This window comes from Neurospora tetraspora (genome assembly GCF_033439725.1).
Source record: "Neurospora tetraspora strain CBS 560.94 chromosome Unknown B0H65scaffold_1, whole genome shotgun sequence".
Classification (NCBI taxonomy): Eukaryota; Fungi; Ascomycota; class Sordariomycetes; order Sordariales; family Sordariaceae; genus Neurospora; species Neurospora tetraspora.
Window position 1 is genome coordinate 3,125,018 of NW_026944383.1, and position 19,661 is coordinate 3,144,678.

General features: G+C 53.9%; 6 protein-coding genes across 6 annotated transcripts; 3 read left to right on the forward strand and 3 right to left on the reverse strand.

Moving 5' to 3' along the window:
* Window positions 1-235: 235 nt before the first annotated feature.
* B0H65DRAFT_535651 (uncharacterized protein) lies at window positions 236-1,432 on the reverse strand (the record flags this gene model as incomplete). The annotated part of the gene is made up of 4 exons (XM_062829033.1): window positions 236-556; window positions 692-791; window positions 1,047-1,353; window positions 1,398-1,432. 4 exons carry the CDS (start codon window positions 1,430-1,432, stop codon window positions 375-377), a joined length of 624 nt encoding a protein of 207 aa, XP_062686247.1. The 3' UTR covers window positions 236-374.
* A 697-nt stretch (window positions 1,433-2,129) lies between these two features.
* On the forward strand, window positions 2,130-4,722 carry B0H65DRAFT_438166 (Lipin/Ned1/Smp2-domain-containing protein; the record flags this gene model as incomplete). Its single annotated transcript, XM_062825354.1, has 2 exons — window positions 2,130-2,583; window positions 2,651-4,722. 2 exons carry the CDS (start codon window positions 2,130-2,132, stop codon window positions 4,720-4,722), a joined length of 2,526 nt encoding a protein of 841 aa, XP_062686248.1.
* Window positions 4,723-5,175: 453 nt separating this feature from the next.
* B0H65DRAFT_27390 (TFIID-31kDa-domain-containing protein) lies at window positions 5,176-6,583 on the reverse strand. The gene has a single exon (XM_062822780.1). The coding sequence runs from the start codon at window positions 6,427-6,429 to the stop codon at window positions 5,455-5,457; it is 975 nt and encodes a 324-aa protein (XP_062686249.1). The 5' UTR covers window positions 6,430-6,583; the 3' UTR covers window positions 5,176-5,454.
* Window positions 6,584-7,576: 993 nt separating this feature from the next.
* On the forward strand, window positions 7,577-10,258 carry B0H65DRAFT_413643 (histidinol dehydrogenase-domain-containing protein; the record flags this gene model as incomplete). Its single annotated transcript, XM_062823856.1, has 2 exons — window positions 7,577-9,992; window positions 10,053-10,258. 2 exons carry the CDS (start codon window positions 7,577-7,579, stop codon window positions 10,256-10,258), a joined length of 2,622 nt encoding a protein of 873 aa, XP_062686250.1.
* A 2,735-nt stretch (window positions 10,259-12,993) lies between these two features.
* On the forward strand, window positions 12,994-15,491 carry B0H65DRAFT_27424 (lysophospholipase). Its single transcript, XM_062822790.1, has 2 exons — window positions 12,994-13,645; window positions 13,765-15,491. The coding sequence occupies exons 1-2, from the start codon at window positions 13,143-13,145 to the stop codon at window positions 15,227-15,229; spliced, it is 1,968 nt and encodes a 655-aa protein (XP_062686251.1). The 5' UTR covers window positions 12,994-13,142; the 3' UTR covers window positions 15,230-15,491.
* A 1,071-nt stretch (window positions 15,492-16,562) lies between these two features.
* Window positions 16,563-19,044, reverse strand: B0H65DRAFT_27433 (uncharacterized protein). Its single transcript, XM_062822792.1, has 3 exons — window positions 18,057-19,044; window positions 17,330-17,982; window positions 16,563-17,257 (listed from the first exon to the last, which is right to left on the reverse strand). The coding sequence occupies exons 1-3, from the start codon at window positions 18,714-18,716 to the stop codon at window positions 16,618-16,620; spliced, it is 1,953 nt and encodes a 650-aa protein (XP_062686252.1). The 5' UTR covers window positions 18,717-19,044; the 3' UTR covers window positions 16,563-16,617.
* Between the last annotated feature and the right edge of the window lie 617 nt (window positions 19,045-19,661).

Below are 19,661 nucleotides of genomic sequence, written 5' to 3' on the forward strand. Positions count from 1 at the left end.
GTCAAAGAGAGGCTGCTGACAGTTCACTCTTCTCGCTGCCTATTCTGAGATATCCTACCGTTCCCGTCACTAAGCCGGGCGGCGACTTGCACAAGACTGAAACACAAAGTCGTTGCCTCTGACGAATCCCGGGATCAACCTACCATCTTAACTGAATCCCATTGAGAAGATGATCTGGCCGTGGAAGGTTATTCGGCGCCTCTCACTACACTACTCACTTTATATATGTGGTAGCCTGCCTCTAGCTGGAAGGCAACAATAAAGCATCACCAACCATTTTTGCTTGGGGATAGGGCTCAACTCATCAAAACAATCCGTTACGCCTCCAGTTTTCCCAACAAATATCACCACCCGCCCCAAGGACTGCTGACATGCTAATCCTCGGCACCAGGCAATGCATTCAGGCTGGGATTGCCGTCCATAACCCCATTCGGTACTACATGTCTTCCAGGCAGCTGGGGTAAGGCTCTGCTTTGTACTGTATGCGGGACGAAACACAAAATAGGCGCTGGATGAGCCGTGGCTTTCCCCAAAAGCTTCGCACTTTTGTAGATACCTACTTGAGTGTATGTGATATTGCCTCGCCCTTTGTGTACAGTTTGGTGTCACCAGGTGTAAGCCGGTAGAAACCCGGGATACACGGCGGGCATTCCGAGAGTTGACGTTCACATCTCAACCGAAAGATACCTACCTTCAGAGTAGACGGCTGGAATAACGAGAACAAAGTTGGACACTCGTCGAGCGACTGCTTTTGCACATCGACAACCGCTTGTTGACGGCTCTTTGGATAGCTATGTATGACATCAGTCAAGAGAGACTGGCAAGTTGAGAACACAAAAAAGTTTCATTTCCAGACTCGCGGTGTCAGTGTCAGTCAGCAGGACATCAGGGGAACTTGAAGGGTACCTGGTAGTCCAGCACAATAAACATCCCCGTGACCAGCCTTGTCCGCTAATAACGCCAATTTGTGCGGTTGGATTGGCCGGCCGTGTTAGTCGCTGCAGACCGCCGAGGTACCTGGCTGGTAAATGATATTGCGATCTTACAGGGGATCGTCTAGAAACTTGCACCAAGTCGGTAAAGTGCGCGTGGGTTGATGTGGGTTGCAGGCGTGACGATGGGGAACAGCCGGTGCAAGTGCGGTTTTGTGCCTGTCTGCTGCCCTGACAAGTGGCCGAACTCATCAGACGGGATTCGTTGGATTGTTGAGCTTGAGAGAAGGAAACCGTCCTCGTGATTCTGGAAGGTTGGGCGTTGGGAACTTGGGGGTGATCCTTTTCTCTTTCCGCCTCACCGGGTTTGTATGGGGAAGTACAACGAGAAGGAGGAATATTGTTGCCGGTTTCCTTTACACTCGTTGGATCGCGATCCGTTTGCCATACAAAAAGATTTTTTACAACACGAGCTTTTTGTCATGCAGGTTTTGGTTCATTTCGAAGCATATGATTCTGGAGAAAGAAAATCGACGCAAAAAAGACACCTTAATTGCCCCTTTGGGACTTTTTCAGACGACGCTTTACCGTACTGCGTATAATCCCACACTGCAGCCACCACAGGCCTTTTAGCGATACCCACTCAGGACCACTCCCCAAGCACACCAAGCACCCAGCATCCCACTTGGATTGCTACCTCCCTTGTCTTTCACTGCTTGAACCGCGGCAGACCGTCGTCATCACAGATCCGCATTCCTTGGGCAGTCCCCCAACACGGCGCATTCCCATACTCGCACCACGAGACGGGAATTGAACGAGTCGAAACCACTCACGCCCACCACGTTGAGTAATCATCCATTCGAGACGACAGAGCAATTGAGGCCGGGTGGTCAGAGCCTAATATCTCCCCTACGCACATCGGGCGTTCATCCGGCCTTCCCGACCTCGCCCAACACACTAGAGAACCCCTACCGGTCGCCTACCGGTCGCCTAGTTCTACTAGAATAGAAGTCGAGAATCGAGATTGCGGTCGACATTACATAAAAGTCCAGACCGCATGCAGCCTTGACATTTGACTGCCCCCCCCCCATATACATACCGACTACCGACATATCAACAAATACCCCCTCCTCTCCCCTTTGACGATCTCAAGAGGGAGACATCCTTCGACGACAGAACGAGTTGCAATTGCCTACCATGCAGTACGTCAGGAGTCTCGGCGACTCTGTCTCTACCGCGTGGAACTCCATCAACCCTGCGACCCTCAGCGGTGCCATCGATGTGATAGTCGTTGAACAGGAGGATGGAACCCTTGCATGCTCTCCCTTTCACGTGCGTTTTGGCAAGTTCTCGCTGTTGCGCCCATCCGAAAAGAAGGTCGAATTCAGGGTCAATGGCGTCAAGCAGGACTATGCCATGAAGCTGGGCGAGGGAGGCGAGGCCTTCTTCGTCTTCGAAACCACAGACACCATTCCCCAGAGCATGCAGACTTCGCCCATCGTGTCGCCCGCCTCCAGCCCTCCGCTCAACGCCGACCAGTCAGGGCCTCTACAAGAACCCGAATCACTCGATCTGAATTCGGTAGAAGGCAAGACTCGTTCGTCCAGCTTCAACCACAGGCCTCCTCCCACAGCTCTGCTAGCACGAGACGGTAAGCTTTCGGTCCATCAACCACGCGGCCAAGGTCGACATGTACTGACAAGCATGGGTGTCATTAGGGTTGCTCACACCTCGTTCCGTATCACCAGACCCCATCAAGGGAGAATGGTCCCCGTTTCGCCCACATAGCGATGGACTTCTTCGGCCATCAGCGCGAAGAATGCCAAGCGATGGCAGCACTCACGAAGGTTCAGAAGAAGGCGATAGTCACACCGAAAGATCCCGCAGCCCGCCGCCGCTTTCAACACCCGAAGCTCTTCAGAGGGCAATGAACCTCTCCCGAGAGCTCGCCGCCGCCAACATCCCTAACCACATCAGCGAGACCGGAGATCTCATGTTGGATATGACTGCGTTCAAGAACAACGAAGAAGACGCCCTCCGGGCCGAGATCCTTGCGCGCAAGATTCTCACGGAGGAGCTTGATGGCAACTACGACATCGGCGCACTTTTCGGCGTTGACGAGCATGGAAACCTTTGGATCTACAGCAGCATCGAGGCGAAAGAGGCCGCCATGAAGAGGACGATGGATCCCCTACGCTCTGCATCCCACATGGGCAACATCGATGCCGCTTCCGACCCCGGGTATCAGAGCGATGCTAGCGACACCTCAGCCGCCACGACTCTGCCGAGCCACAGGAGAGCTGACTCTGATGTCGGCCAGATGACCCTGCAGACACCCCCAAGCTCTCCCGGCACTTCGGCGGCAGGTGACCCCAACCGAAACTACGCAAAGACCTTGCGGTTGACTAGCGACCAGTTGAAGGCCTTGAATCTGAAACCCGGCGAGAACTCGATGAGCTTCACTGTTAACAAGGCTACCTGCCAGGCTTTCATGTTCTTGTGGAAGCACGAGGTCCCCGTGGTCATCTCGGATATTGATGGAACCATCACAAAATCCGATGCGCTTGGCCATGTGCTGAACATGATCGGGCGCGACTGGACGCATGCCGGCGTAGCCAAGCTGTATACTGATATTGTAGCCAATGGGTACAACATCATGTATCTGACAAGTCGATCTGTCGGCCAGGCCGACACGACACGAACATACCTCGCGGGTATTGTTCAAGACGGGTACCGCCTCCCACGCGGACCTACCATTCTATCACCCGACCGAACCATGGCGGCTCTCCGCCGCGAGATCTACCTCCGCAAACCCCACATCTTCAAGATGTCCACGCTTCGTGACATCCGCAACCTTTACGGGCCCGATCGCACACCCTTCTACGCCGGGTTCGGCAATCGTTTCACAGACCAAATCTCGTACCGCACCGTTGACGTGCCTCGCAACCGCATCTTCACCATCAACTCCAACGCAGAGGTATCGCTCGATCTTCTGAGTCTCAACAAACTCAAGCTCAGCTACGTCAACATGACCGAGGTCGTCGACCATTACTTCCCACCCGTCACCACGCTCATCAAGGGCGGTGGCGAGGATTACACGGATTTCAAGTACTGGCGAGATCAGCCCCTGGATCTCGATGAGTTTTCTGCCAGTGACACCGAGGACGAGGGCAGTGGTGGCCGAAAGGCATCTGCTCCGGCTGTCGTCGATGATCACGAAAGTGAGTACGAGGATGATGACGACGAGGAGGTCGGCGATGGTCTTGTGGACAGTTACATCTCTCGGGAGTCGGTGGATGAATACGAGGAAGGAAGTGTGGCGAGCGAGGACGAGGACTATGATGGAGAGTATGATGGAGAGGGTGATGAGGTGGAGGAGGAGGAAGAATATGAGGAGGAGGGTGCGCACGAGCACATGGTTGATTCCGTTATGGTGGACAGTGTTTATGCGGATGCGGATGACCAGGTTGCTGAGGAAGAGGAAGTTGAGGGAGAAGAAGCAGTTGAGGAGGAAAAAGAGTTGGACAATGATGAGGAAGAACAAGACGGAGGACTCGGTGCCGAGGAAGAGGAAGGGCTCAGACGGGCCGCTGCCGATCTCGAACAGGCAATGAAGGAGCAGGAGAGGAAGTGGGAGCCAAGCGATGCTCATTTGCAAGTACCAGTCGAGCAGAAGTCCAAGGACGGTTCAACAAGCTCGGCTTCGCCCAAGGTGATTGAGCCGGATGCGGATGCTGAAATTATTACCGGGATTAAGGATCTTACTGTTGAGAAGGAGGTCAGCAACTAGAAGAAGCATGTACAAGCACGACGGGAGGGTATGTGATCAAGTATTGTTACTATTGGGAGTGGGAGAGGTTATTGGAGACTTTGCATAGCGATAGATATACACACACACGAGGAAAGGCGCAAAGACGGAGGAGGAGGAGGAGGAGGAGGTTGGGAGCCCAGTCCCTTTTTTTGCTGCACCTGGGGGGAAATGGAGGAGGATGGAGGATGGAGGATGGAAGAAGAGAGGTATCAGATCCTTTGGGCGATTTCCTCACATTGCATAGCGCGGCGCAACTGGGAGGGAAATTCAATGTACTTGATATTTACGGTGCCAACTTTAGTTCATCACTACTCCTAGACATGTCTATCTTTATATCGTGTTTTGCCTGCTCTGTTCATCTCCATGATATTCTTGGGAATACGTGCTTAAATCTTGTGTATCAATACGAGGGGAAAAGGTACGAAGTGGCGTCAGGAATAATACTGGAAAGTCTATTCACGTTCTGCCTTTTGCCTCCATATGCAAAGGATAATGGTATGTATAGAATTCATTAACTGTGTGGTGTAAAGCTGAGCTCACTCTTTGGATACTATCACCTTTTCGGCTCCCTACTCCTAAACGCCATGACACCGCGAAAACACACCCGGTCAACCGCCAGACAGGACACTTGTGCCCCTGAAGATGAACTGTAAATGGCCCTTAAACAGAAACCGACGATATCGAAGCCGCCGAAAAGAGGATATACTCCTTTCAAGCGAACATATCCACATCCTCCATCTCCTCATTATCATCACCATCCTCCCCAAACAAGTCATCCACCGTGCCACCCTCCACCCCATCCCCACCAATATCCTCCTTCTCTATCCCCTCCATCGCATCCCCATTTTCTCCCTTCTTGTTGATGCCCATCGCATCCTCCATATCCTCGTCACTATCCTCCTCCTCATCCCCACTCGTCTCATCCCCGCCAGCAATCCACCCATCCCCTTTCAACCCCCAACTAACCCCATTCAACACAAACCTCTCGCTCGGCAGTCTAACCCCCCACTCATTAGCACTAACCTTCGGCAACGCCACCTTATTTTTCTCGCGCGCCATCTCCATCATCCACTCCTTCGAAACACCACCGCCACTCCCACCCCCGCTTCCGCCACGGAACTGGAAGTTCAGCCGGCTGGCAATCGCCAGCTGCACCGCATTACTTGTAATAGTCGCGTCGCCCACGTTGACGGGCGCCGCGCCCGACGAGGCGGAGGGCCGAGCGCCAGCGTGAGAGGTGTAAGGGTCCGCGGAGAGGTGTAGGGCGTCGGAGAGAACGGCGGAGGTGTGTCGGTAGGCGAAGTCAAGCAACAAAAGCGGGACGCGTTGTTCGAAGGCTGTTACGCCCTGAGCGGTTAGGAGGAGCTCGATTGTGCGGGCGTCGCGGGGGCGGGGGTTGGAGGCTACTGAGGAGGCGGCGGCGGCGGCGGCGGTGGAGAGGGTGTTGGGGTTTGTGGTTGTTACTGCTGTTGATGTTGTTGCTGGGGCTGTGGTGGTCGTTGCTGGTGCTTGCGAGGCACCCGCTGATGGTTGGGTGGCTGGTTGGGATTGGGATTGGGATTGGGATTGGGATTGGGATTGAGAGGTTGCGGCCGTGGATGGTGGTGCTGCCGACGCGTTATTCTGCCCGCCGGGCGCGGGGTTGCCGTTTGGGAGGGGAGCCGTGGTTGCGGCGGCGGCGGACATGGTTGGTGACTGCCGCCGAGGGAGGGGGTTGGTTTTGGTCAATTGGTTGTGAGGGTTGCTATTTCAGGCGAAGCTGAGTCGTGACAGACCGCACGCCGACTAATTATTGTTTGGCGTTTCGTGATAGTTGTGTAGTAGATAGATGGATCGGCAGATATCAAGGTCCGTATGATGTTCGGCGCGGGGAGCTAGCTCTGTTCGCGGTTCGGGATATATTGGATCTTATTGATGGCGTTGTGTGAGAGGACAAGTCCGCGTTTGGTTGTGGAGACTATCTGAGTCGATGGTCGTAACGTGTTTGGGAAGTTTATGTTGCGTCTTTGGAAGGATCGGGTTTGTTCCGGAATGGAAGAAAAAGGAGAAGGCTCTCGGGTGAAGGTGGAAAACTTGACCGGGCGTGAGATGGAAGTTCGAAGTTCCCGTCGTTCATTGACACGCGGACCGGGCGCCAAGACCAAGCCGCGGCACGGTCACTGCAGCGCACTCAGCAGCGGAGGTCGCAACTGGAGGATCGCTCGCACCGTGCCGCAAAAGCGATGAGCCTCCAAGGGCAATTTAGCCTGCCATAACAGCACAGACCATAGCTTATTTCACCTGGGCGATAGAGGGAGGCAGTGACATCAAGCAACCCCTCTGTTGCTCGCCAGCTGCCGGCTAACGTCAGCGGTACCTACATAAAAACTTTGGGGAAGACTTTAGCACCGACAGAATGGCAGGGGAAAGGTTCCAATTGCATGAGATGAGGGGCATTGCATTGCCTCCCGTCACACTGCGAACCCCAACCCCACCATGGCGTCTGCCGATGCATGGAGCGCGAGTCGAGAAACCTGTAATTCCTGGTAACTTTCAGGTACACAGTACGTACTGATCCTTGTATCAAACCCCGCCTGCCGATTTTTCGACGGAAAGAGGCTTGAATTGTGAAAGAGTCATATCAAATCCCCAGATTTTCATAAGTCCCGAGTCTTTTCTGTACATAAGCGAAACTCGAAGCGGGCCTCATCTTCATAGCCATATCTTGTATTACTCCATCTCCATATCTCACTTGACCTTGAATTCAACCTCACGTCAGACCTCACTCGACATATCGACGAATTGGGGAACAGCACGATACCAGAAACGAGAAGATAAAACAGAGGAAAACACCATGGAGACAATACTTCCCCTCCCCTTCCTCGTCAGTGTCAGTGTCCCTCCCGGACTGAATGACATCAAGGAGGGCCTCAGCCGGGACGAAGTCTCGTGTCTTGGCTGCGTCTTCTTCGAGGTCAAGCCCCAGACCCTCGAGAAGATCCTGCGATTCCTCAAGCGTCACAATGTCGAGTTCGAGCCCTACTTCGATGTAACAGCCCTCGAGTCTATCGATGATATCATCACTCTTCTGGACGCCGGCGCCCGCAAGGTGTTTGTCAAGACCGAGCAGTTGGCCGACCTCTCCGCATATGGCTCCCGCGTTGCCCCCGTTGTCACTGGAAGCAGCGCTGCTCTGCTTTCCTCCGCCACCGAGAGCGGCCTTTTGCTTTCCGACTTCGATCAGACTGCTTCCGAGGCTGCCCAGTTCGTTGAGGAGGCCAAGAACAAGAAGATCACCCCCTTCTTCATCAAGCCCGTTGCCGGAGCCGATCTCGAACAGTTCATCCAGGTTGCCGCCAAGGTCAATGCCATCCCCATCCTGCCATCTACTGGCTTGACAACAAAGAAGGACGAGGCCGGAAAGCTCGCCATCTCCACCATCCTTTCTAGCGTCTGGAAGTCTGACCGTCCCGATGGTCTCCTCCCCACCGTTGTCGTCGATGAGCATGACACTGCCCTGGGCTTGGTCTACAGCAGTGCCGAGAGTGTGAATGAGGCCCTCAGGACACAGACTGGTGTCTATCAGAGCCGGAAGCGCGGTCTCTGGTACAAGGGTGCTACTTCCGGAGACACTCAGGAGCTCGTCCGTATCTCGCTTGACTGCGATAACGATGCTCTCAAGTTTGTCGTGAAGCAGAAGGGCCGCTTCTGCCACCTCGACCAGTCCGGCTGCTTCGGTCAGGTCAAGGGTCTTCCCAAGCTCGAGCAGACTCTCATTTCGAGGAAACAATCCGCCCCTGAGGGCTCTTACACTGCCCGTCTCTTCTCCGATGAGAAGCTTGTCCGGGCCAAGATCATGGAGGAGGCCGAGGAGCTCTGCACCGCTCAGACTCCCCAGGAAATCGCCTTTGAGGCTGCCGATCTCTTCTACTTTGCTCTTACCAGGGCTGTCGCCGCTGGCGTTACTCTTGCAGATATCGAGAAGAGCCTTGATGCCAAGAGCTGGAAGGTCAAGCGCAGGACTGGAGATGCTAAGGGTAAGTGGGCCGAGAAGGAGGGCATCAAGCCTGCGGCGTCTGCTCCCGCTGCCACTTCGGCCCCCGTTACCAAGGAGGCTGCCCAGGAAACCGCCCCCGAGAAGATCACCATGAGACGTTTCGACGCCTCCAAGGTCTCTACCGAGGAGCTCGATGCTGCTCTCAAGCGTCCTGCGCAAAAGTCGTCCGATGCCATCTACAAGATCATTGTCCCCATCATCGAGGACGTCCGCAAGAACGGCGACAAAGCTGTTCTGTCTTACACTCACAAGTTCGAGAAGGCTACCTCTCTTACTAGCCCCGTCCTGAAGGCGCCCTTCCCCAAGGAGCTCATGCAGCTCCCTGAGGAGACCATCGCTGCCATTGACGTGTCCTTCGAGAACATCCGCAAGTTCCACGCCGCCCAGAAGGAGGAGAAGCCCCTTCAGGTCGAGACCATGCCCGGTGTTGTCTGCAGCCGTTTCTCTCGTCCCATTGAGGCCGTCGGCTGCTACATCCCCGGTGGTACCGCCGTCCTCCCTAGCACCGCCCTCATGCTCGGTGTTCCCGCCATGGTCGCCGGTTGCAAGAAGATCGTGTTCGCCTCTCCTCCCCGCGCTGACGGCACCATCACTCCCGAGATTGTCTACGTTGCTCACAAGGTTGGTGCCGAGTCCATCGTCCTTGCCGGCGGTGCCCAGGCCGTGGCCGCCATGGCCTACGGCACCGAGAGCATCACCAAGGTAGACAAGATTCTCGGCCCTGGCAACCAGTTCGTCACCGCCGCCAAGATGTTCGTCAGCAACGACACCAACGCCGCCGTCGGTATCGACATGCCTGCCGGCCCCTCCGAGGTGCTCGTCATTGCCGACAAGGACGCCAACCCCGCCTTCGTTGCCTCGGATCTTTTGTCCCAGGCCGAGCACGGCGTTGACAGCCAGGTCATCCTGATCGCCATCGACCTCGACGAGGAGCACCTTCAGGCTATCGAGAACGAGCTCCATCGCCAGGCTATGGAGCTTCCTCGCGTCCAGATTGTCCGTGGTTCCATCGCCCACTCGATCACCGTGCAGGTCAAGACCGTTGAGGAGGCCATGGAGCTCAGCAACAAGTACGCTCCCGAGCATTTGATCCTCCAGATTAAGGATGCCGAGAAGGTTGTCGACCTTGTCATGAACGCCGGCAGTGTCTTCATTGGCGCCTGGACTCCCGAGTCCGTTGGCGATTACTCCGCTGGTGTCAACCACTCGCTGCGTAAGTCGAATTCTCAAATCTTTCCCCTGACATGATCTCTGCTAACACCAAGCGATATAGCTACCTATGGCTTCGCCAAGCAGTACTCCGGTGTCAACCTCGCCTCGTTCGTCAAGCACATTACCAGCTCCAACTTGACCGCTGAGGGTCTCAAGAACGTCGGCCAGGCTGTTATGCAGTTGGCCAAGGTTGAGGAGCTCGAGGCTCACAGGAGGGCGGTCAGCATCCGTCTTGAGCACATGAGCAAGAGCAACTGGAAAGAATAAAAGTAAAGGGTTGATATATAGCTGGGTCATTTTGGGCACATAGAGCAATGGTAAAGAAGCTTTGGACACTACTATGCTATGCCATGCTACGCGACACGAAAATCAGTATCTAAAGCTGTAGGTAAATGTGAAGCTCGAAAAGCCATCGTTTTCCCATATCAGACGAGGTGTTCATCCCTTTTATTGGAAGGCACAGACGATCGAAACATGCAGGTTCATTGATCCTGCAGTGCATATGAAGCGCGTTATACCTGCCTCTACTTGCACTTCGCATTTGCATAAGAACCTCCCGGCCCCCCAAGCAATAAAAAAAAAAAAAAGAAGGGATCCGTTTCATTCGGGACTTGAATTGGACCCCTGGATCGACCGGGACACCGTTCGGGTCCATCTTTTTTTTTTCTGTCCTCTACCTCCACTGTCTCTACAATACCCACACAGCCTTATAAAAGGCGCCACCTGTTCGGTCAGTCACGAGTTCCGAACGAGCCTCGTTCACAGGGACCGAACGTTGGAGAATTTTGTTTCCTGACATCCGGCCTACCCGAGCGCAGGGAAAAGGAAAACAAAAATCCTCACAGGTGCAGGCTTTGAAGATGATGGGGATAAGCATTTGGTTCGTCCAGAGGAAGTTTTATGATAACTCTGGGCATATGTACGTTGGCCATGACATTAATGATACCCCATTAATTAGAAGGGGGTTTTGCATGCCTTGTCCTGTCTTGTTTTGTCTTGTCGAGAGATCAGACTCGGAGGATTCGATATTCACATGTCCGAGGATCTCAATCGCTTCTCGACAGTGGTTGGCTGTGCTGGACTGCTGATAGGTGCGCTATACGGCCGTGTTCTACCGCTCGCTCCATTGGAGCTCTATGGAGCTTTTTTGAGCCCTTCATTATTTTCACAGCCTACGTTGTTGTACCACCACGAGCGGCACCACCGTACCACCCCACCAGCTGCTGTCAGAATAGATTGATGACATGATGCGGTCTCAGACACTCGTTACCCGCGCCGACGGGCATTAAGTTACCAGCCAACAGCCAAGGGCCAAGAATCCTCATCCGTTATATCTCATCTTATTATTCTGTGGTGTTTCGTTCGGTGTTTCCAAGTTTGAAACAACGTTAGGACCCTTGGACCCTTGGCTCCCTCGGCATGGCGGCTGGGCGGCTGGGTCGGCAATAACGGGACTTGCCGTTCGATCTGACTTGTTCCACTTGTGTGCCTTACAATCTTCTAGGGACGGTAGGGCTCGGCCGGATCAGGGTTTGGTCAGTTAATGTTTAATGTCCGGTTGGGTACGTAGTTTGGAGGACAGGTACTCGGGTCTAGCGGGTTAGACGGCTAGGTAAGTATGGGTTGGAGGCCGCCGTAGCCTGTCCAGAAGGGCATATATCTTTCCCTTTCCTTAATGGTCATGGAGGTCATGCGACGAACGGCATTGCCATTGAGAAGGTTTAACACGTTCAACATCAATGGCCTTTGCGTTGAGGAACAAAGCGATTGAATAAGAATATGATAGGGGAAGCAAACATGGTATTGATACGTAGGTGCTTAGCAAACAACTAAGCTCTTGGCCCCAAACCGCAGCTTGCTGTTAGTGCTGCTCTTGTCAGCCTTGGTAAGTGCGCGTGTAAAGATGGGACTTGTATGGATGGATGAGATTATTGTTCGGTGTTGGTTGCGAGACACTGCGGTTGTTTGGCTGTGCTGTGCCCTGTCGATCGAGAAAGAAATACGCGGACAATAAGGATGGCTTGATGGATACCGAAGTAGCCGGCGGATTCTACACTAGCAACATCCCCGGATATCCGGATTTGCCATGGCTTCCTGGCTTCGATATTGTTCGATCTACAGCACCATTCCGTAGAAAGTGCAGCGGTGCTTTTCCTGCGTTTCGTTCCAAATGTACGTGCCCGTCATCGATTTTCCTGTCCTTGTTATAGTGTCCTGACCTCGGTGGCTGGGCTGGCTCGCTGGTTACGGGGACCGCTTCCATCCCGTCGCCGGCACCACCAAGCACCAATTACCCCCCGCCCGGCCTTGATACTGTGTGATTCATCGATGTCAGCGCCGAGCAACACACACCGCGTTGTGTCCCAGATTTGGGTATAAGACGAGACGAACGGGTGGGCTGAACGAGTCTGACCGCTAGGACCGCTGGGCCTCAGTGGCTCTGTTGGGGTGAGTGACAGATATGTGGAGTAGCGGTAGAGGCGCTTGGAAGTTGTGCCAGCGGAAACCCTGGGATATCTCGATTTCTCTGCCCATGTGCTGAGGTGATGCCGGGGATCTGGCGCCAATCGTCGCTGATCCGAACCCATTCTGCCATTCCCACAGCTTCCCGGTGCCGCACGTAGTTGCTCACAGGACAGGCACAGGGAGTACAGGGGCACTGCCCGTGTTTGGTGTAACCAGCGGGCACTCCACCGTCCGCGCATAGCACCGCCGCGGCGGGACCGAGCGAACCAATCCACATTCCAAATCTTCCGTTTGCCCTTTCCATCCTTCCTGTCTTTCTTGCCCACTTCACGCGATCAACACTCGATCAGGTCACTCCTCGATCTTCACTCTTTTTTTTTTTTTTAAAGGGTCGTCGGCCTTTCTTTCTTCGACTTTCTTTCGTTCATTCTCCCCTTTTTGGCTTTGAGGACCATCAATCCCAGCTCTTCCAGGCTTTCCGGGACGCATTTTGGCCCCCTTTGGTCAACACTAGCCACACTACCTTCTCTTCGTTTTGTTATTTGGATTTCATCAAAATACCCCTTCTTGTTGAAGAGAGAGTGCTGGGAAACGGTAGACGAAAGGAACAGCTTTTACTGGTTATTAAACATATACGCTACGCCAATATTGTGAGAAAGAGGCTCAACGACCGTCATCATCAATCATGCATCTCCCATCATCGCTGCTCATCGCAGCTCCCTTGCTCGCCACTGTATCGGCCGACCCCATCAGGATAGCCCAGCGCGATGTTTCCCTGGTATCAACATCAACATCAGAGCAACTTGCCGTCCGAGCACTACCGGATTCGCCCAGCGGCGGATATGCCCCGGCCGTTGTAGACTGTCCCAAGACCAAGCCAACGCTCCGGAAGGCCCAGGATCTCTCGCAGGAGGAGAAGAACTGGCTGTCGACCCGGAGGAAGAACACGATCGAGCCTATGAGGGACCTGCTGAAGAGGGCCAACATCACCGGGTTCGATGCCGAAACTTTCATGAACGAGGCCGCCAAGAACATCTCGCAACTGCCCAATGTCGCCATTGCTATCTCGGGAGGCGGCTACCGTGCCCTCATGAACGGCGCCGGCTTCGTTGCTGCGGCGGATAACCGGATCAAGGACACCACGGGCGCGGGTGGTATTGGAGGCTTGTTGCAGTCCAGCACGTATTTGTACGTAACGTTATGCATTCTTTGGTTCTCGTCTCATTTTCGAGTGTCAACTACTCCGCTTCCGTCCATTAAATGAAGAAATGAGGACCATGACCGTGAATTGCTAACACGACATCTAGGGCTGGACTTTCTGGCGGTGGCTGGCTTGTCGGCAGTTTGTTCTCCAACAACTTCAGCAGCATCGAGACCCTGCTGAACGAAAACAAAGTCTGGGACTTTGAAAACTCCATCTTCAAGGGACCCAAGGAGGCTGGCATTAGTACTGTCAACCGCATCCAGTACTGGTCCGACGTGGCAAAGGAAGTTGCGAAAAAGAAAGATGCCGGCTTCGAGACTAGTATAACAGACTACTGGGGCCGAGCATTGAGTTACCAACTGATCGGAGACGACATGGGTGGACCGGCATACACCTTCTCCAGCATTGCCCAAACCGACAACTTCATGAAAGCCGACACGCCGTTCCCAATTTTGGTAGCCGACGGCCGCGCGCCCGGGGACACCATCATCTCCCTCAACGCCACCAACTTCGAATTCAACCCCTTCGAGATGGGCAGCTGGGACCCGACCGTCTTCGGCTTTGCGCCGACCAAGTACCTCGGCGCCAACTTCAGCAACGGCGTGATTCCCTCGGGCGGCAAGTGCGTGGAAGGGCTGGACCAAGCCGGCTTCGTCATGGGTACGAGCAGCACGCTCTTCAACCAGTTCCTTCTGGCCAACATCACCAACTACGACGGCGTGCCAGACGTGCTCATCAAGGCCGTGGATTCCGTCCTCAAGGAGATCGGCGCGAAGAAGGACGACGTATCCCAAATCATCCCCAACCCGTTCCTGGACTGGAACAACCGGACCAACCCCACCGCCGACTCGCTCGAGCTGGACCTGGTCGACGGCGGCGAGGACCTGCAGAACATCCCACTGAACCCGCTCATCCAACCGCTCCGCGCCGTGGACGTCATCTTCGCCGTCGACTCGTCCGCCGACGTAACGAACTGGCCCAACGGCACCGCCCTGCGCGCCACCTACGAGCGCACCTTCGGCTCCATCTCCAACGGGACACTCTTCCCCTCGATCCCCGACGACTGGACTTTTGTAAACCTAGGCCTCAACAACCGCCCTTCCTTCTTCGGCTGCGACGTCAAGAACTTCACCAACCTGAAAACCCAGACGGTGCCCCCCTTGATCGTCTACGTCCCCAACGCGCCGTATACCGCGCTGAGCAACGTGTCCACCTTCGATCCGTCGTACACCATGTCCCAGCGCAACGACATCATCGGCAACGGCTGGAACTCGGCCACGCAGGGGAACGGCACGCTGGATTCCGAGTGGCCTACTTGCGTCGCGTGCGCGGTTATTAGTAGGAGCTTGGATCGGTTGGGTAGGCAGACGCCGGCTGCGTGCAAGACGTGTTTTGAGAGGTACTGCTGGAATGGCACGGTGGATTCGAGGGATACGGGGGCTTACTTGCCTGGGTTCAAGATTGCGGACGCGCATGCGGAGGATTCGGGGGCTGCTGCTATTGGAAAAATGGTGAATGTTTGGTCGTCGGTTGTTGTGGGAGTGGTGGCGGCTGTTTTGCTGTTGTAGGAGTTGGGTTGGTAGAAGTGCCATTATTTTTGTCTGTCTGATTTGATATCAGACCAGAGATCGTGAAAATGAGGAGGGAAAGGAACGTGCGGGTGTTGCTGTCATGATGGATCATGGATTATGAAACGACGGGGATGTTGGATGATGGATATACCATTGCATGTATGCTTTAGTGATAGTATGATCTGGCCTTTAAGTTTAGCAACTAATTACTCCATTCTTATGTTTTGTCTTCCCGACAAAGGGTTGATGGTCTTGGTGTATGGTGTTTTGCTGTTAGGGTGGAAGGACCTTGTTCTGAGGGAGGTTACCAGTAGATTGTATATCTGTGTTGGTGTCGATAAACTTTCGGCTTTTTCGGATCAAAGGTTCGACGGCCCATTTGCTCGGGGTCACAAATTGAAGAGCCTACCTTACTTACCTACACCACTTACCTTGTCCACCCGACTGCACACCAGGCTCCAGCACAGCTGCCCGCACCTTCCTTCCTTTCATCCCGACCAGACCAGACGAGAGTGCCTGCCTAACGGGTATATAATTTACCTCCTTGGCACCTTCCTTCACCAACAACCGCTTGGTCGAGTGGCGTAACGGTCTGCCGTCCTAATACCTCAAACCAACCCCCGAAAAAGATACCTGTCGGTTCGGGAACTATGATGTACATTGAAGTAACCCAAAGAGCGTTCCACATCGTAGACCGCGTCCACTTGCTTGCAAGTAGGATCTGTTGGTATCTGCAGCGACAGAAGAAGGTAATCACAAATAAACATGGACAAAATGGTTAGGGTGTTTCGATGGTTAACCTTGACCGAGCGGTTGTTGGCCTTTATTTTTTTGTATCTTTTTGTACTTTCTTCGGAGGTGGAAGGGAGGGCCGGGTTGTGTGAGGGGGAGGTGGTGCGTTCGAACGGGAGTTGTGTCTTGTTTTTTTTCGGGTACTGATGATTTTGAGTGAAGTGTATTCAATAGGATACCCCCCTCGTCGTGAACTTTAGGAGTCCTTGTCTCTCCAAGTCTGGCCTTACCTAAGTGTTCACGGTATTTGTGGTATGCAATGGAGGGCGGTATCTCTCCGCAGCGACTCACCTGTGTATACCTCTACTTAGATAATAGGGGTGCTTGCAATTCCAGCGAGCGCAGGTGGGAGCAGACCTCTACGATAGCCATAGCAGTCGGTCAGACCACCTACATCCACGTCCAGGCAACATCTGTGGGACGTCCGTCACAACGGAAGCGCACTGAAAAGGAACAAGAAATTTCTCCCGGGATATTCGCCTGATCGTGAGTCTTGTAGTTCGTGTGCACCTGAGCAGAGCGTCATCCCCTTCCCCTTTTCCTTTCAGGGAGCTTTCAACCCCCGTTCTGGCCCGAGATCGTCTGACTTCCACCTAGTCTGCCCCCACGAACTCCAGTCTCTCCTTGGTCTCGTCGGGCAACGTCGAAAGATACTCCTCCCAAATGTCCTGGTTTGCACCCGCGGGGACGCGGAACGTGTAGACAAGCCCCCCTGCTCCTCCCTTTCTTCCACCGCTACCTTCGTCGTCAGTGCCAGTCATTGCCGCTAGATCCCCCTTCATCTTCGGAGTCAAGATGATGCTCGATGTCCTAGGACTGCCCGCAAACTGCAGATGCAAGGGAACAGGAGGAAAGCTACTAAGCGGCGGCAATGACATTCCTCCCATGTCCGAGCCGAGCGGTTCCTGGAACCTAGCCCCCATGGCCAAGAGCGAGGATGTTGTAACTCTCGCATGAAGATCAGCGATTGAGATACCCCCCAGAAGCTTCAGCCGCGCTCGGGTCCTCAGCTGGTCGCTCAAAGCACGGGTGAAGACGCCTCTCTCCAAGTTGGCCTGGGTGGACGCAGCGAGGAGCTCCAATGAACGGTTGGTCCTCCTCATGAATCTATATTGGTTCGGGTAGTAGGCTGCGTCCATGATGACTACTACATCCGGGGAAGCATGATCGAGCAGAGCCTGGATGGCAGACCATCGCACGCACGACGCTGGTTGCGCCTCGCTGTTTCTCGAGCTGTCAATGTGACGATACAGTCAGCCTGGAGAAAGAATAACACGCCATTCGGTGGGAGGCGGGTAATCCTACCTTGCCAGAATCATTTGTCGGTCGCCGTCCAAGTAACTGTGACTTGACCAATAGAGTATTTTCAACTCGTCCTCCGTATCCGTCTTCAGGAACTGGAGGATTTCGTCCAAAATCCACATAGATATGTTGTGGTTCTGATCCGCGGATGGAATGATCTTGGTTTGGCATGAGCAGTCGTAGTACTCTCCAAGGACTTCTCTGAACTCGTCCATCGGATTTATCAATGCAGGGTCTTCCTCATCTTGCCAGCGAAGGAACAAGGCAGAAACTCTTCTGTAACGATCCCTCGCAAAGCTTTCGGAAGCCCGGACTGTAGCTCCGTGCGAATTCGACGTCAGAATGCTACCGTTTGAAAGACCACCGTTGGGCTGAGGGAACGACACAGTTGATGCCCTGTCCTGCCGAGGCTTGGAAGGCAGAGGTGTTCTGACGCGCGACTCGCTGAACGATGAACGGATCTGTTGCTGAGTTGGAGAGGAATCAATGTCCATAAATTCTGGCGAAGGGGTGCTGAGATTGAGTTTTCGTGATTCTTGTGTGTGAAGATTTCTAGGGGTCGGCGGCACAATGGTTTCAAGCTGTTGCGTCTCTGCAGAGTTGGGAAACTTTTGCGCGAGTTCTTCCCAAGTCATGCCGTGATGCCGGGCATCGCACTATAAGAAAAGCCCAGTAAGTGAACTGGCCTGGACGGCTTTCAAGTTTTTACACGTGGTTGGTATGCACTCACTCCGATTTTCTTCCTCTTGCAGTTTGCACATGAACCTTGTTTTCGTATCAGAGCGGCCCTTCCCCTTGCCTCGGGCGCTAAGGGGCCAGTCCGCCGTCTGTTTCGACTCGAAGACGAAGGAGCGTTCCCGTCCTTGAGAGAAAGTATGTTTTGTGTTGGCACAGACGTTGTCGGAGTAAGGACAGGGGGGGACATGACGCTACAGGATGTAGCAGCTGTGGCAGCAGATGCAATGGTCGATATGGACGAGTTGGTGTCCTTTCTCGCCCGCGGTGAGTGACCATGGCTCTCGACAATCCCGTTGGTAGCGGTAGGAACCTGCAAAACGGCTGGACCGGTGTCTTCGGGCTGCCGTTCCTGATGTTGTTCATGATGTTGAACCGGGCGCTGTTCCTGTTGATGCTCCTGGTGCTGTTCCTCGTGTTGTTCATCATGTCGTTCCTGGCCTTGCTGCTGTTCCTCGGTGTGTTCCTCATGCTGCTCCTGATGCGTTTGTTTCTGTTGTTGCTCTCCATTCGGCTGTTGCGACTGCTCCGCTTGCGATCCTTGCTCTCCCTGACTTGGGTGATGCACGTCACTTCCAGGAGGCGCATCAAGCGGGGCGGATATCGTATGCACCGTTTCCATCGTTGGGTTGCCAGAAGCTGTTGGTGTAGTCATTTTGCCGTTTTATTCCCAAAAAGAATTTTGAGTTTTGGTTAAATAATGAAACAGCCACCAGTCTGGCCGATGATTTTGCCCCTGAACCTCAACACAAAGGATGATAGCTCGCAGAGAAGGATATGCCAATCCCTTCTCAAAGCCGGTATCCAGTTCAAGGTGCGTCCTGGTCAAATGTGATTGTAAGTAATCGGCTGTGAATGCGCGAGCTTTGTGATGAGCGGTTATTCTGATCACAGAGAATATGGCACTCTGCAGGAAGTCAACGTGCCGAGTCTATGAGGCAAAGCATCGATATGCTGAATTGGATCTCTTGGGCACTGAGCCTTTGGCGGCACTCAGCTTGAAAGGCGAAGGCCCCGGTGAGAGAGGAAGGTGAGATGTTAGGAAGAAAAGGTGTGGCCGATGTACGAACGAAGTCGTAGGCTTTCGGCTCCTACTAAAGGACAGCCGGTTGAGCCAATGTAGGTAGCAGGCCAGCAGGACCGCATAGCCGAACGGCCGGTGACGCTACGACGGAGTCTTGTTCTTGTTGACCGAAGACGAGAGACGAACGTTACGTTGGCCGCGTTGACTGTAATGGGATAAGACCGGTCTCGATAAGGTACAGTAGCGGGTTGGGGTAGCAAAAAGGGTACGTTTACTGTCCAGGGTCGTGTTAATGGGTGGAGGTGAGGTTCTTGAGGCACCTGACTGTGGTTAAGAAACCAAAACGACCGAGAAACCGTCTGAAGATGTGTAAGGTTTGCAATGATAGTAAAACTTTAGTGAATTAGAAAGACTCTGGCGGAGACATAAAGGTTCTGAGCAGAGTGCGTGAAGGCCAGAACACGAGGGGGTGTAAAGGGGGGTTCAGGATGATAACAATGTAAACAGCGCTTTGATCAATATCAGGGCAGCAAGAAGTTGAGGGAAAGACCAGAAATGTTCAGCAACTGTCCGCCA

What these genes read in the sequence shown, in the direction of transcription:
- B0H65DRAFT_27390 (XM_062822780.1), bottom strand. Translation starts at nt 6,429, where the DNA reads ATGTCCGCCGCCGCCGCAACCACGGCTCCCCTCCCAAACGGCAACCCC.
- B0H65DRAFT_27424 (XM_062822790.1), top strand. Translation starts at nt 13,143, where the DNA reads ATGCATCTCCCATCATCGCTGCTCATCGCAGCTCCCTTGCTCGCCACT. An exon ending in TTGCAGTCCAGCACGTATTT is followed by an intron (nt 13,646 to 13,764) that starts GTACGTAACGTT and finishes CACGACATCTAG; the next exon opens with GGCTGGACTTTCTGGCGGTG.
- B0H65DRAFT_27433 (XM_062822792.1), bottom strand. Translation starts at nt 18,716, where the DNA reads ATGACTACACCAACAGCTTCTGGCAACCCAACGATGGAAACGGTGCAT. An exon ending in GCAAGAGGAAGAAAATCGGA is followed by an intron (nt 17,983 to 18,056) that starts GTGAGTGCATAC and finishes CTTTTCTTATAG; the next exon opens with TGCGATGCCCGGCATCACGG. An exon ending in CGACAAATGATTCTGGCAAG is followed by an intron (nt 17,258 to 17,329) that starts GTAGGATTACCC and finishes TCACATTGACAG; the next exon opens with CTCGAGAAACAGCGAGGCGC.